This window comes from Trachypithecus francoisi, unplaced genomic scaffold, assembly GCF_009764315.1.
Source record: "Trachypithecus francoisi isolate TF-2019V2 unplaced genomic scaffold, Tfra_2.0 Lachesis_group2, whole genome shotgun sequence".
NCBI classification, from domain to species: domain Eukaryota; kingdom Metazoa; phylum Chordata; class Mammalia; order Primates; family Cercopithecidae; genus Trachypithecus; species Trachypithecus francoisi.
The window spans coordinates 111,504,738-111,518,611 of record NW_022681465.1 but is presented as its reverse complement, the minus strand read 5'-3'; the positions used below and the strand labels follow the sequence as shown (position 1 = coordinate 111,518,611).

At 43.5% G+C, this 13,874-nt stretch overlaps 1 protein-coding gene across 2 annotated transcripts in view; it reads left to right on the top strand.

Annotated features, from left to right (window-relative positions):
* Positions 1-13,817, top strand: part of SIMC1 (SUMO interacting motifs containing 1) — a 91,580-nt gene extending 77,763 nt beyond the window's left edge. For both annotated transcript variants that reach the window (XM_033180107.1, XM_033180108.1), the window contains exons 8-10: positions 4,786-4,942; positions 5,128-5,212; positions 13,017-13,817. In XM_033180107.1, the coding sequence (XP_033035998.1) occupies positions 4,786-4,942; positions 5,128-5,212; positions 13,017-13,279 (505 nt within the window). In that variant the 3' untranslated portion in view covers positions 13,280-13,817. The remainder of the gene's footprint in view (positions 1-4,785; positions 4,943-5,127; positions 5,213-13,016) is intronic.
* Positions 13,818-13,874: the final 57 nt, after the last annotated feature.

The following is a 13,874-nucleotide window of genomic DNA, read 5'->3' as shown; positions in this document are numbered from 1 at the left end:
TTGTGGATGCTGAGAGCCAAGTTTCTCACTGTCAGAGAAAAGAGTTACACATATGAAAAGGAGAAAGGATAGAATGAACTCTGTGGTACTGGATTGGAATTGGAGGTATCAGTATGAACCTGTGGTTTCTAATAAATATAGAGAGATATAGGAATAGATGTAGATGTGTGAAGGCTTATTTACATACATACATATATATATATATATTTTTTTTTTTTTTTTGAGACTGAGTCTCACTCTGTCTCCCAGGCTGGAGTGCAGTGGTGCGATCTCGGCTCACTGCAAGCTCCGCCTCCCGGGTTCACGCCATTCTCCTGCCTCAGCCTCCCGAGTAGCTGGGACTATAGGTGCCTGCCACCATGCCCAGCTAATTTTTTGTATTTTTAGTAGAGATGGGGTTTCACTGTGTTAGCCAGGATGGTCTCGATCTCCTGACCTCGTGATCCGCCCGCCTCAGCCTCCCACAGTGCTGGAATTACAGGCATGAGCCACCGTGCCTGGCCTATTTACATATATTATATATACACATACGTATGTGTGTATTCATACATATGTTTCCTACCTCTGCCCACTGAGAAAGCATAGAAGCAATTATATCTTAGTAGTAGTAGAGCATACATCATACCCAGATTTTTGTTTTTAAATTCCAGTTTACATGAAAGGGAACCAGGGCCAGGTGTGGTGGCTCACGCCTGTAATCCCAGCACTTTGGGAGGCCAAGATGGGCAGATCACTTGAGGTCAGCAGTTAAAGACCACCCTGGCCAACATGGTGTAACCCTGTCTCTACTAAAAATAAAAAAATTAACTGGGCGTGGTGGCATACACCTATTATCTCAGCTACTTGGGAGGCCGAGGCAGGAGAATCGCTTGAAACCAGGAGGTGGAGGTTGTGGTGAGCCGAGATCACACCACTCCACTCCAGCCTGGGCAACAGAGCAAGTCTCCATCTCAAAAAAAAAAAAGAAAGGGAACCAGAATTAGCCTGGCGTCGTGACACACACCTGTAATCCCAGCTACTTGGGAGGCTGAGGCAGGAGAATCACTTGAACACTGGAGGCAGAGGTTGCAGTGAGCCAAGCACCACTACTCTCCAGCCTGGGCTGTGGAGCAAGACTCCATCTCAAAAATAAAAATAAAAAGAATGATATAAATGGAATCATTTGGTATGTAACCTTTTGGGACTGGCTTTCTTCACTCAGCATAATTCCCTGGTGATTCATCCAGGTTGTGGGGATTTTTTGGTGTTTTGTTTTGTTTTGTTTGAGACAGGGTCTCACTCTGTCACCCAGACTGGAGTGCAATGGTGTAATCTAAGCTCACCACAACCTCCACCTCCCAGGTTCAAGTGATTCTCCTGCCTTACCCTCCCGAGTAGTTGAGATTACAGGTACGTACCACCACACCCAGTTAAGTTTTTGTATTTGTAGTAGAAACGGGGTTTCGCTGTGTTGGCCAGGCTGGTCTTGAACTCCAGACCTCAGTTGATTCGCCCACTTTGGCCTCCCAAAGTGCTGGGATTACAGGTGTGAGCCACCGCACCTGGCCTAAATATATATTTTTAGTTTTTTTTTTTTTTTTTTTTTGCCCTAATCTCTCTTATCTTCTGGGAATCTAAGTGTACATATAGATCTGTTCCACAGATCACTGAGGCTCTATGTTTTCTATTGCTGTTTAGTTTCATTTATTTTGTTTTCTCTCTCCCTCTCTCTCTCTCGTCTTTAAAATCTCTGTTCCTTTTATTCTCCCAGTGCCCAATCTGCTGTTAAGTCTATTATTGTATTTTTAGAATCTAGAGTTGACATTTGGTTCCCTTTTGTTCTTTTTGCTGCAGGTCTTCATCTAGTCACTCATTATGTACATCTGAATTTACTTGCTTGCTTTTGAAAATCTTGAACATAGTTATCATAGCTGTCTAAAAGCCCCTCACAACTAATTCCAACGTTTGTATCACCTCCTGGTGTTTCTGTGGACATTTGCTCCTGGTTATGAATTACATCTTCCTGGTTTTTTTACTTGTCTAGTAATTTTTATTGTGTGCTGGACATTGTGGGCACTACATTGTTGAGAGTCTGGATTTTGCTCTCTTTCTTTTTTTTTTTTTGTTTTTGAGACGGAGTCTCGCTGTGTCGCCCAGGCTGGAGTGCAGTGGCCGGATCTCAGCTCACTGCAAGCTCCGCCTCCCGTGTTCCCGCCATTCTCCCGCCTCAGCCTTCAAGTAGCTGGGACTACAGGCGCCCGCCACCGCGCCCGGCTAGTTTTTTGTATTTTTAGTAGAGACGGGGTTTCACCGTGTTAGCCAGGATGGTCTCGATCTCCTGACCTCGTGATCTGCCCGCCTCGGCCTCCCAAAGTGCTGGGATTACAGGCTTGAGCCACCGCACCCGGCCTGCTCTCTTTCTTTAAAGAGCATTGACTTTTATTCTGGCAGGCAGTTAATTTGCTGGCAGATTAGCTTTTTCCTGTTGAGGCTTGTTTCTAGGATTTGTGAAGATGGTTCCACAGCAGCCCGTATTAAGGAGCTACATTCTTGAGGCTTAGTCTTTCTGGGGTCTCAACTGAATGTCCATGATATTCTGTGAGATCTCTCCACACTGACTCCTTGAAACACCAGTATCTTTCAGCACTCTGAGATCTCCAGAATTCCCAGCCAGCTTGCAGCCCCCTAGTAGCTGTTCTCCACCAGGCTTTTGGGGCTTCCCCGTTGCCTTACACACGTTTCCCGAGCACCCTCTTCTCTGACACGAGTTCCAGACGCCTCAGCTGTCCTAAACTCCAGTCTCTGTTTTGCCTGCCCAAGAAACCCACTGTCTTCTATTTTGGACCCACACCTTCCTCTGCCTTCATTAGAAAGTGCCCCCAGCAAGAAATCTGAGGTAGATGAAGTTTACCACCTTTGTTTCCCTTCTCTCAAGAATCACAGTCCTGCCGGGCACAGTGGCTCATTCATATAATCCTAGCATTTTGGGAGGCAGTGGGGGTGGATCACCTAAGGTCAGGAGTTCGAGAGCAGCCTGGCCAACATGGTGAAACACGTCTCGACTAAAAATACAAAAATTAGCTGAGCATGGTGGTGGGCACCTATAATCCCAGCTGCTCAGGAGGCTGAGGTAGGAGAATTGCTTGAACCTGGGGGTTGGGGGCAGAGGTTGCAGTGAGCTGAGATCAGGCCACTTCACTCCAGCCTGGGCAAAAGAGCAAAACTTTGTCTCAAAAAAAAAAAAAAAAAAAAATCACAGTCCTTTGTAGGAAGTTCTCCAATGCCTGAAAATGGTTGTTTTCTGTATTTTCTCTGGATGACAGAAAGGAAAGTCCAAAACAATTACTGTGTTGAGGCTAGATCTAGATGTTGGCTTTTCTTTTTTTTTGTATCTTTTTCTTTGAGATGGAGTCTGGCTGTGTTGACCAGGCTGGAGTACAGTGGTGCAATCTCAGCTCACTGCAACCTCCACCTCCTGGGTTGAAGTGATTCTCCTGCCTCAGCCTCCCAAGTAGCTGGGACTACAGGCACACACTGCCACGCCTGGCTAATTTTTTTGTATTTTAGTAGACACGGGGTATCACCATTGTTGCCCAGGCTGGTCTCGAACTCCTGAGTTCAAGCAATCCACCCGCCTCGGCCTCCCAAAGTGCTAGGACTACAGGCGTGAGCCACTGTGCCTGGCCTTGTTTTTAAATTTTTAATTTGAATTGCTATAGGTGATTCTATCTACAGCTCCTACTGTGTTGAATATATTGAAATTATGTCCTTGTCCTTTGTAGATCTCTGAGTTTACCATCTGCAGATTATAAAGCAAGCCCGGCATAAAAATTAGAAAAGTTTCAGATAAAAAAATATTATGGCCAGGCACAGTGGCTCATGCCTGTAATCCCAACACTTTGGGAAACCAGCATGGGAAGATTGTTTAAGGCCAGCCCTGACAACATAGTGAGACCCCATCTCTACAAAAAAATAATTAGCCGGGACAGTGGCATACTCCTGTAGTTCTAGCTACTTGGGAGGCTGAGGTCAGAGGATCACTTTGAACCCAAGAGATTGAGACTGCAGTGTGTGATGATCACACCACTGCACTCCAGCCTGGGTGACAGAGTGAGACCTGTCAGAAAAGCGGGGTGTGGGGTGAGGGATGAAGGGAGGGAGAGGGAGGGAGGAAGGGAGTGGTGGGCGGAGGGAGGGAGAGAGAGAGAGAGGAGAGAGAGAGAAAGAAATACCTCCTGCCTTGGGCTTTTTTGCCCCTCCTAGACCACTCTCACCAGTGCTTCTGCCTCCATAGGAAGGCCACTTGCAGTCCCCTGACCAAATGCGCCCTCTTCTGTGTATCTCTGGAGCACCACTAGCACTTTGCATACGAGCACACTTGCCCTGCACATTTTTAAGTTCCTTTTGCGTACCCCTTGCCCCTGTTTAACTATCAGCTTTTTGAGAGTGGCTCCCTCTTTTATTTATCTTAATATTCCTTGTTGTGCCAAATAGTATTTGGCACATCATAGGCATTCAGAAATATTCTCATGATGAATTCTCATAGTTACAATGTGTAGTAATTATTTTTAATGTGTCCTAAACTTGTCTTTGTCAAAGGTGAAAGACTTTTTCCTCATTCTAGCCATTGCTAATCCAACAAACCCATTTCTACCCTTTCCACAGGTTTTGTGATTCTGTAGGCCTCCATGGTATTCCTTCTTAACTGTCTTTTTTAGGACAAATGTTGTCCATTCAGGGTGAATTGTGGCTTATGTTCTTTGAAACACAGTTGTGGTTAACTCCCTCTTCCTCTTCTCCACACAGAGAGATGTTCTTTACTACCATGGAAAGCCACCTTCTGCGCTGCAAAGTGTTAGAAATCATATTCCTCCACAGCTGCGAGACACCCACCCGCCTGCCTCTGTCTCTGGCTCAGGCCCTCTACTTTCTGAATAATTCTACATCACTGCTCAAGTGTCAGGTACATTTTTTCCTGCTCAATTTCAGACCTAGAGCACCTTTCTTTGCTCTAAACCCAAACCCTTCCCATAGGATTTTAGCTTAAAACACAACTGTTTGAGCATTCTGTGAAGGTGAATTGAAAACTGTACAAAAATTTTAACTGGGGAAGGCATTTATTATCAATCAATTTTACTATCTCTACAGTCAGATAAAAGCCAGTGGCAGACTTGGGACGAATTGGTTGAGCATCTGCAGTTTCTGTTGTCCAGTTATCAACATGTTTTAAGAGGTAAGGAGCGTTTATTCACAAGTGGAGTTGTGGGATGTCTCAGTGGACATTTGTATTAATCATAACTACACAGGAGATTCTAATTTGTTGACATTGTTCCTTGGTTGTATGTAACTTATTAAAGGGATAAGAAATGACATAGCTAGAGTCACCACTGTGAAAAAGAATTCACATATTCTTGTTATGGCCGACAATTCATGGTCCTCGTAGTTGTAAGGCTGTGTAGGTAAGCAGAAGTCATCAGAACCTCCAGCCTGGCCAACATGGTGAAATCCTGTCTCTACTAAAAATACAAAAATTAGCCAGGCGTGGTGGTGCACGCCTGTACTCCCAGCTACTCGGGAGGTTGAAGCAGGAGAATCGCTTGAACCCGGGAGGCAGAGGTTGCAGGGAGCCAAGATCATGCCACTGCATTCCAGCCTGAGCAACAGAGTGAGACCCTGTCTCAAGGGGGAAAAAAAAAAACAGAGAAGTCATCAGAACCTGAGAAGGAGTCATGAATGACCTGAAGACCCCTGGCATCCTCCCTTGGCCTGTCACTGCAGCATCTTTGCTCAGTGACTGTGGACATTGTAAACATTGTAAACATCTGTCAATACGATGTAAGTACAGAGCAAATCAGGAGCAAGGTGAACATGTACATTTTGCAGAAGATGTAAGATACCCTAAGTCTATGAAAGTGGCTCTTCAGAGCTGCTCAGGTCACAGGTGAAGCCAGTGACCAGTGACGATGTAGGAGAGGTAGACCAGGTAACCCTCAGAAGGTAAATGTTGACCAGGATAATGATAGAATAGCTGCTTCAAATGAGAATGATTGTATTAGCCAAGGATTAATGAGGCCTGTGGGAAAACGGAAGAACTGATGAATTATTAATTACTAGAGGAAAACTAGTAACTTGCTAGGGGAGAAACCCGGCATTTTTCCTGGATGTGATTGATGGAGAAGGATGTATCATAATGTATGTAATGTTCTTGCCAAAAGTTTATGACCGCAATCCAATGGCCAGTACACTTCAGACAAAACCAGATGGAGTGACCTTTTATAAAATAACTGACCTGTACTTTTTTAAAGTGCTAGTGTCTTAAAAACAAAGACAGACTGAGATACTCTTCCATATTTAAGAGAAACTAAAGCACATAAATACTAAATGCAATGCATGACCCTAGGCTGGATCCTGAACAGCAGAAAGAAATCATAAATGGGGAGACAAGAGTTTTCCAGAAAGAAGGAACAGCATGTCCTAGAGCCTTGAGGCAAGAAGTTGCTTAGTGTGAGTCCAAGGAACATAGAACAAACTAGCAGGGCAAGGCTATAGTACATTGTTTGAACAATTGGTAAAACTTTAATAGATTAGATAACAGTATTGTGTGGATACTGAATTCCCTATTTTTGATAATCATACTGGATTGTGATAGTAAATGTCCTTGGCCTCAGGAAATCCACACTGAAGTACTGAGGGTAGAGGGCGCAGTGTCTGCAACTTATTCCCGAATAGTAAGCGACAAAAATGTATAAGTGAAGTGCACATGCCCATGATCGTATTGAGGTTTATTTTAAGTCAGTAATGGCATTTGGGAAGGTAAGATAGCCCTCAGACCCTCTCAGGCCAGGAATTGACAAAGCTGTTGTAGAGACGTTTAAAAAAAAAAAAAAAGTTCTGGATTTAAGACAGAAAGCCTGAGTTTAAATCCCAACTTCACCATTTACTCCGTGTTGGGCAGCTAACTATGTCTCTAGGCCTCGGTTTCTTCCTTCTGTAGAATGGGGATGATAGTATGTAACTTGCAAGGATTATTCTTGAGTGTGAAAAAAGTATTAAGTGTTTAATGTTTATTGAATCTGTCTTCCTGTGTTCCTGGGCAGAGGTAGGCTAAGGGTCTTCTCTGTGTTTCGGACTCTTGTAACTAACACTTAAAAGAGTACATTGTCAGCCAGGCATGGTGGCTCACGCCTGTAATCCCAGCACTTTGGGAGGCCAAAGTGGATAAATCATAAGGTCAGGAGTTCAAGACCAGCCTGACCAACATGGTGAAACCCTGTCTCTACTAAAAATACAAAAAATTAGCTGGGCATAGTGGTGGGGTCCTGTAATCCCAGCTACTCAGGAGGCTGAAGCAGGAGAATCATTTGAACCCGGGAGGTGGAGGTTGCAGTAAGCCAAGATCGCACCACTGCACACCAGCCCTGGCGACAGAGTGAGACTCTGTCTCAAAAAAAATAAACAAAAGAGTATGTTGTCCAGTTCATGCATGATATGTGGTTGTGCAGTTTGTGCATTTTGTAGCACCCTCAAAGAAAGGTGCATGTCCTTCTCAGAACAAAGACCCGAAGGCAAGTTCCATGTGTTCTTAGCTTCAAAGAGGCTTATGTAATTGTTTTGGAGAGTACCAGAAAGGTTAATATTAAACAGCTTGTTTTAAAGTTCACCTTTCACATTTTTTATTCCTTACCATTTCAATTCCCAGGGAATACACCTATCATGGGCAATAATGACTTAAGATGGAAACAGAATCTACTTTTATTATAGAATATTTTTTATGTTTTGATAAGAGAGAGAAAGGCCTCAGACCAGTATATATTGACGAAGAATAAATGGGGTGTGTTGCAATGCTATTTTATCCTTAATGTTCGTTCCAGCTTCTTTGAGGTCCAAGAGTTGGGAAGGAGGAAAATTAGCACTAGTAGATTGAAAACATTGTCCTGCAAAGAACACAGCCGAATGGTACCCTGCAATAGTCAGCGTCCTTGTCAGTCAGTAAGCATCTTACTGTGAGGGCCCTTTGTCATCTCTGCCTTCTACACGTGGTCTGTGGATGTGGGTGAGGCGTTTTGAGATTAGTCTGAGTTGTCTAGCTCCGCTAGTTGTCTAGCTGCACGAGTGGGAGAAGAAGGGATTAGAGAGCCTAAGCTTCCCCTTTGTTTAGGAGAACTCTCAGCGTGGAGGAAGAGAGGAAAAGAGATTAGGTAAATTCACCTGCACTGGCTTATATAATCCAAAAACCTTGTGAAGGTATCACCCCCCTGTTACAGATGGGAAAAACAAAGGCTGAGAGAAAAGTAGATGCAGAGCCAGGATTCAAACAGGTCTGTCAGAGACACGGATTCTGGGCTGTCAGTTGAGCTCATGTTCTTGTTCTTCGACTGAGAGAATCAGTCCCCCCACCCCAGCTGCATAGCCATGTGGCTCAAGTTTCAGACTCTGCAAAATTACAAAGTGCTGCCTGTCATGGAGTTTATGAGTATGAATTCTAGGGATTTGAACATATAATACTTAAATGAACAAATGCATGCTTTTCCTGAATCCTGCTCATCTGGCCAGCATAGCTTACAGAAGTCAGTCACAGTCATTCTGAGGACAGTCACACACACAGTCTCCCTGCAAGGAGCCCTGTCCATGGATGGGGAAAAGCAGAAGCAGGTAGGATCGGTTGGTCCTAAATGAATAATCACACAAGTAACCTATAGTTACAATTAAAGTAAATGCTATGAAAGAAGTACAAGTGCACAAAATCTATTTTTGGAGGGACCCAGGAAGGCCTCCCTGAAGAAGTGATACCTCATCTAAGACGTTAAGTAGGCAGGGCACGGTGGCTCACTCCTGTAATCCTAACACTTTGGGATGCCGAGGTGGATGGATCACCTGAGGTCAGGAGTTCAAGACCAGCCTGGCCAACATGGCAAAACCTCATCTCTACTAAAAATACAAAAATTAGCTGGGTATGGTGGTGGGTGCCTGTAATCCCAGCTACTCGGGAGGCTGAGACAGGAGAATCAGTTGACCCTGGGAAGCAGAGGTTGCAGTGAGCTGAGATCATGCCACTGCACTCCAGCCTGGGTGGCAGAGCAAGACTCCATCTCAAAAATAAATAAAGACATGAAGTAATGGTATTAGCCAGGCAAATGGGAAGACAAGAGTTTTCCAGAAAGAAGGAACTGCATGTCCAAGGGCCTTGAGGCAAAAAGATGCTTAGTGAGTCCAAGGAACATAGAACAAGCTAGCAGGGCAAGGATGTAGTGAGTAAGGGGAGAATAACACTAAATGAAACTAGAGTAGTCCATGGGGCAGGTTGTGAAGGGCCATCTTGGCCATGCTAAGGAAATTCAGCTGGTTCCTAGAACAGCGTGAAGCCATCAAAGTGGTTAGTTCCAAGTAAGGGAGTGTCATGATCAGATCTGCAAATATAAAAGGCCGCTCTACCTGATGTGTAGCGAATCATTTGGCAGAGGGCCAGAGGAGGGGTAATGGTGACAAGGGTGTGGCAAGGACGGAAGGACAGTGGAGAAGGCAGTGGATGGGACAGAAGCACTTCGAATATAACTTTGACAGGGCTTAAGTGACTGAGTCTGAAGGATGACTCCCAGGGTTCTGCCATTGCTGACATGGAGAAAGATCTGCAAGGAAGATCAGGAGCTCAGGTTTGACATATTAGGTAGGCCTTTCCTATAGTGATGATGGTGGTGGTGGTGATGATGACGATGATGATGATGATGATGATGATGATAAAGATAAAATAATAGCTGACTCTTTTATTGATCCAAAACTACTAACAATACTATCAGCTGAAATATCTTGACTGAGGCATTATGGCTCAAACCCTTTTCAATGCTAAATGTCCTCATACAGTAATCAGCAGCCTCTGATATAACAATTCTCATCTTACCGAAGCATAAAATCCAAGGCCTTGCTGACTAGACCAGCAGGGCTGAAGTCCACTGGCCAGGGTTTCCTCCCCCATGGACAGTGCTGAGATGGGCGCTGCTAACATTTGCTTCTTTAACTTTCCTGCAGGATTTAATAAACTCCAAATGCTTCTTGCTTCCCCTCTAAGTATCCCTGTCCCACCCTATTCAGTCAACTTTTTCCCACTTCTTTCAAAATCATTTTTATATTTTTCAGAGTGGCACATGCCTTAAGAAAATCAAAGTCTACAAAAAGGCTCTTTTCTTCCCAAGACCGTTCTTAACAAGTCACAAATGAAACAGCTCATATTTCCCTGTTTACAACCCTCTAAGTCTACAGATACCCTGTTTTGCTCTCAAAGGCTGAACTCCACATTATAATGTGGCCTACCCTACCTTCCAGTCTCATCTAGTACTTCTCTCCCTTTTATTACTCTGATTTTTTTTTAGTTTCTCAATTTATGAAGTCATTATGTTAGCTGAAAAACTTTAGGTATCAAATGTAATCTCCATTGCCTTCCATGGACGCAATTAACATGTGGTATATGCATCCCCAGTGCTTCCACCCAGTTCCAGCGGCTGGGAAGTCCAAGGTTGAGGGGCTGCACCCGGGAAGGACTTCTTGCTGCGTCTTACCATGGCAGAAGGCTTACTACCTGACTTTCTGTCTAGTTCTCAAAAGTATGCTTTTCCTCAGGGCATTTGCTTTTGCTGTCCTCCATGGACGGCTTTTCCCTTTGACCTTTGCATGGCTGCCTCCTCATCCGTCCATACTCAGCTCACAGACCCTCCCTGGCTGGAGTGGGCTGCTTCCCTTATTCCCCTCAATGTTACTGTTTATCACCGCATCTGATTTATTTATTTGATTGCATTTGCCGCAGACTACAATCAATATTGTTGACTAACTTATTGTCAGGCTTCCTGCAACTAGAATATCAGTCTACAAGGACTGGGCCCAAGGCTCTGAATTCCACTGTGTTCCCAGACTCTAGCCAGTTCCAGATGTGCAGCAGGTGCTCAGTAGATGTGTGCTGTTTGAATGTTGAAAGGGCCTTGCACTTCCATCTCGAGGCAGCTTTGTTTCCTGTGTTTCCAGACTTTCTGAATACGCTGTCTTCACAGATTACAGACTTTAGTTTTGAGAGATTTTACTTTTCAGTCATTTCATCTGAAAGTTGAGAAAAAAACATATTGAATGTATTACTTGAAAATGTAACCTGATATACTGCTTAAAATGATTTATTCTGTGTCCTAAATCTGGACACAGCGTAGCTCAATCCTTTTAATAACTGCTAGTGAAAATGCCATCATCCCCATTTGATAAATGAGGAGACTGAGAAATGATGGTGTACTTATGTGCAACTGGAAGTCTTCAAGTCCCCAGAACTCTCTCAATACATTTGCCTAATGTGACCTTGTGCTCATTTGCCTCAATTCCACATGCTTCTAGAATCTACTGTGGATGGCCTTAACTTTTTGTTTTCTTGAGTGTTTTCATTTTTAGACCTACAGTAAAGTTGAAAGAATAGTACAACGAATGCCCATATATATATACCATTTACGTTGATTCATTAGCTGCTAAGATTTTGACACATTTGGTTTACCTATCGATTCATTTATGTACCATTTTTTCTGTAACAGTTGATAAGTACACCATTATACTTCTATTGCTTAAGTACTTCAGCATGTATCTCTAAGCATAAGGATATTGTACTTCATACCACTATGCATTATCACACTCACAAAACTTGTTTTTTTGTTTGTTTGTTTTGAGGTGGAGTCTAGCTCTGTCGCCCAGGCTGGAGTGCAGTGGCGCAATCTTGGCTCACTACAACCTCCACCTCCTGGGTTCAAGCAATTCTCCCACCTCAGCCTTCCGAGTAGCTGGGATTACAGGCACGCACCACCATGCCTAGTTAAATTTTTTGTATTTTTAGTAGAGACAGGGTTTCACCATATTGGCCAGGCTGGTTTCAAACTCCTGACCTCAGGTGATCTGCCCACCTCAGCCTCCCAAAGTGCTGGAATGACAGGCATAAGCCACCACACCCAGCCATGAAACTTCTTGATAGCATATTATCTAATAGTGTCCCAGTAATATCCTTTTTTGGTGGTTGATTTTAGATTGAGCCAGGATACAGTCAAATATGAAGCATTGTACTTGGTGGTCATACTCTTTGGTCTCCTTCAGTCTAGCACAGTTCCCAGCTTTTACTTGTCTTTCATAGTAGATATTTTTTAAGAGTCCAGGCCAGTTATTTTGTAAATGTCCCATAACTGAGATTGTTAATTGCTTACTCATGATCACACTTATGTTAAATACTGTTGACAAGAACAAGAACATGGAATAGACCAGGCATGGTGGCTCACACCTGTAATCCCAGCACTTTGGGAGGCCGAGGCAGGCGGATCACTTAAGGTCAGGAGTATACACACACACATACACCCCTGAGACTGGGTAATTTATAAAGAAAAGAAGTTTAATTGGCTCACAGTTCTACAGGCTATACAGGAGGCATAGTGGCTTTTGCTTGTAGTGAGGCCTCAGGAAACACAATCATGGCTGAACAGGAAGCAGGCATGTCTTACGTGGCCAGAGCAGAAGAAAGAGTGAGGTGCTACATACACACTTTAAACCACCAGACCTCACAATAACTCATTATCACTAGAACAGCACCAAGGGGATGGTGCTAAACCATTCATGAGAAATCACCCCCACCAGGCCCCACCTCCAACATTAGGGATTACAATTTGGGATTGTCTAGTTGTTTATTCATGGTCATACTCATGTTAAATACTACTGGCTAGAACATGGAATAGATGAAGATGTCTGATTGTTTCCCCAGTATTTTCATTTTTTGACTGCTTTTTATGTGATCATAAAAAATGACACAGATCCAAACCGTATCACTTTAATGTAAAACTTAAGGACCCTAGAGAACCAAGAACAAAGGGCCTTCTGGAAGGGGAGTTACTGCAGGTACTCACATAGCCTTCGACTTGTATCCCTGTAGCTAGTCAACAAGTCTTTGCCAAGACTCTACCTACCTACCAAAATTAGACTTCTTAAAAAAGGAATAAAAAGCAGTCCAGAGCACCCAACTGACTTTTTCCCTCTTGCAGAACACTTAAGGAGTTCCGTGATCGACCGAAAGGACTTAATAATCAAAAGGATTAAGCCCAAACCCCAGCAAGGAGATGACATCACAGTGGTGGACGTAGAGAAGCAGATTGAGGCCTTCCGCCGCCGCCTGACCCAGATGCTGGGGGAGCCTCTTGTCCCCCAACTCCAAGACAAAGTGCACTTGTTGAAGCTCCTGCTCTTCTATGCTGCGGACTTGAACCCTGACGCAGAGCCCTCTCAAAAGGGCTGGAGCAGCTCCTGAGGGCCTGCCAAGCACTGAATGCCAAGAATACCTCCTGAACTCTATCTCCAACTACTTAAAAGCTCCAAAAGTAGGAAAAGTGGCTAAAATCTTACAAGACCAAACCTATATTATTTAATCAGTAGGTTGTAATTTCTAACTCTAATATAAATATCTTTTTTTAAATAATCCTATCCTAGCCTATTCTCAAATATGGCTTAAATATACAAGGTATATATATTTTTTAATAAATTATACTTTTTTTGAAACAGGTTAATACTGTGTGTACCACGTTTAACATTTTCATTCAAGATGTGGAAAAATCCCTCTGCTGAACCCACTCTACACACCAATATTATGTCATTCAGGTTACCAACGACCTGTTTCAGGAGAGACGTTCATTTTTCCCTAATGAAATGCAAGCATTCTATGTTAGGCCTATTATATTGCCTATTAATTTGACTTTGTAATAAATAGAGGGTAGAAACAAAAGGATCAAGTGTGTTACAAAACATTTGATGTTAAAAGGAGACAATAAAAAGGCAATGGTTTTTCAAAATACCAAGTTCACTGTGACTCTGGGTAGGCAGAGTGGAATAACTATTGTTAAAAGGAC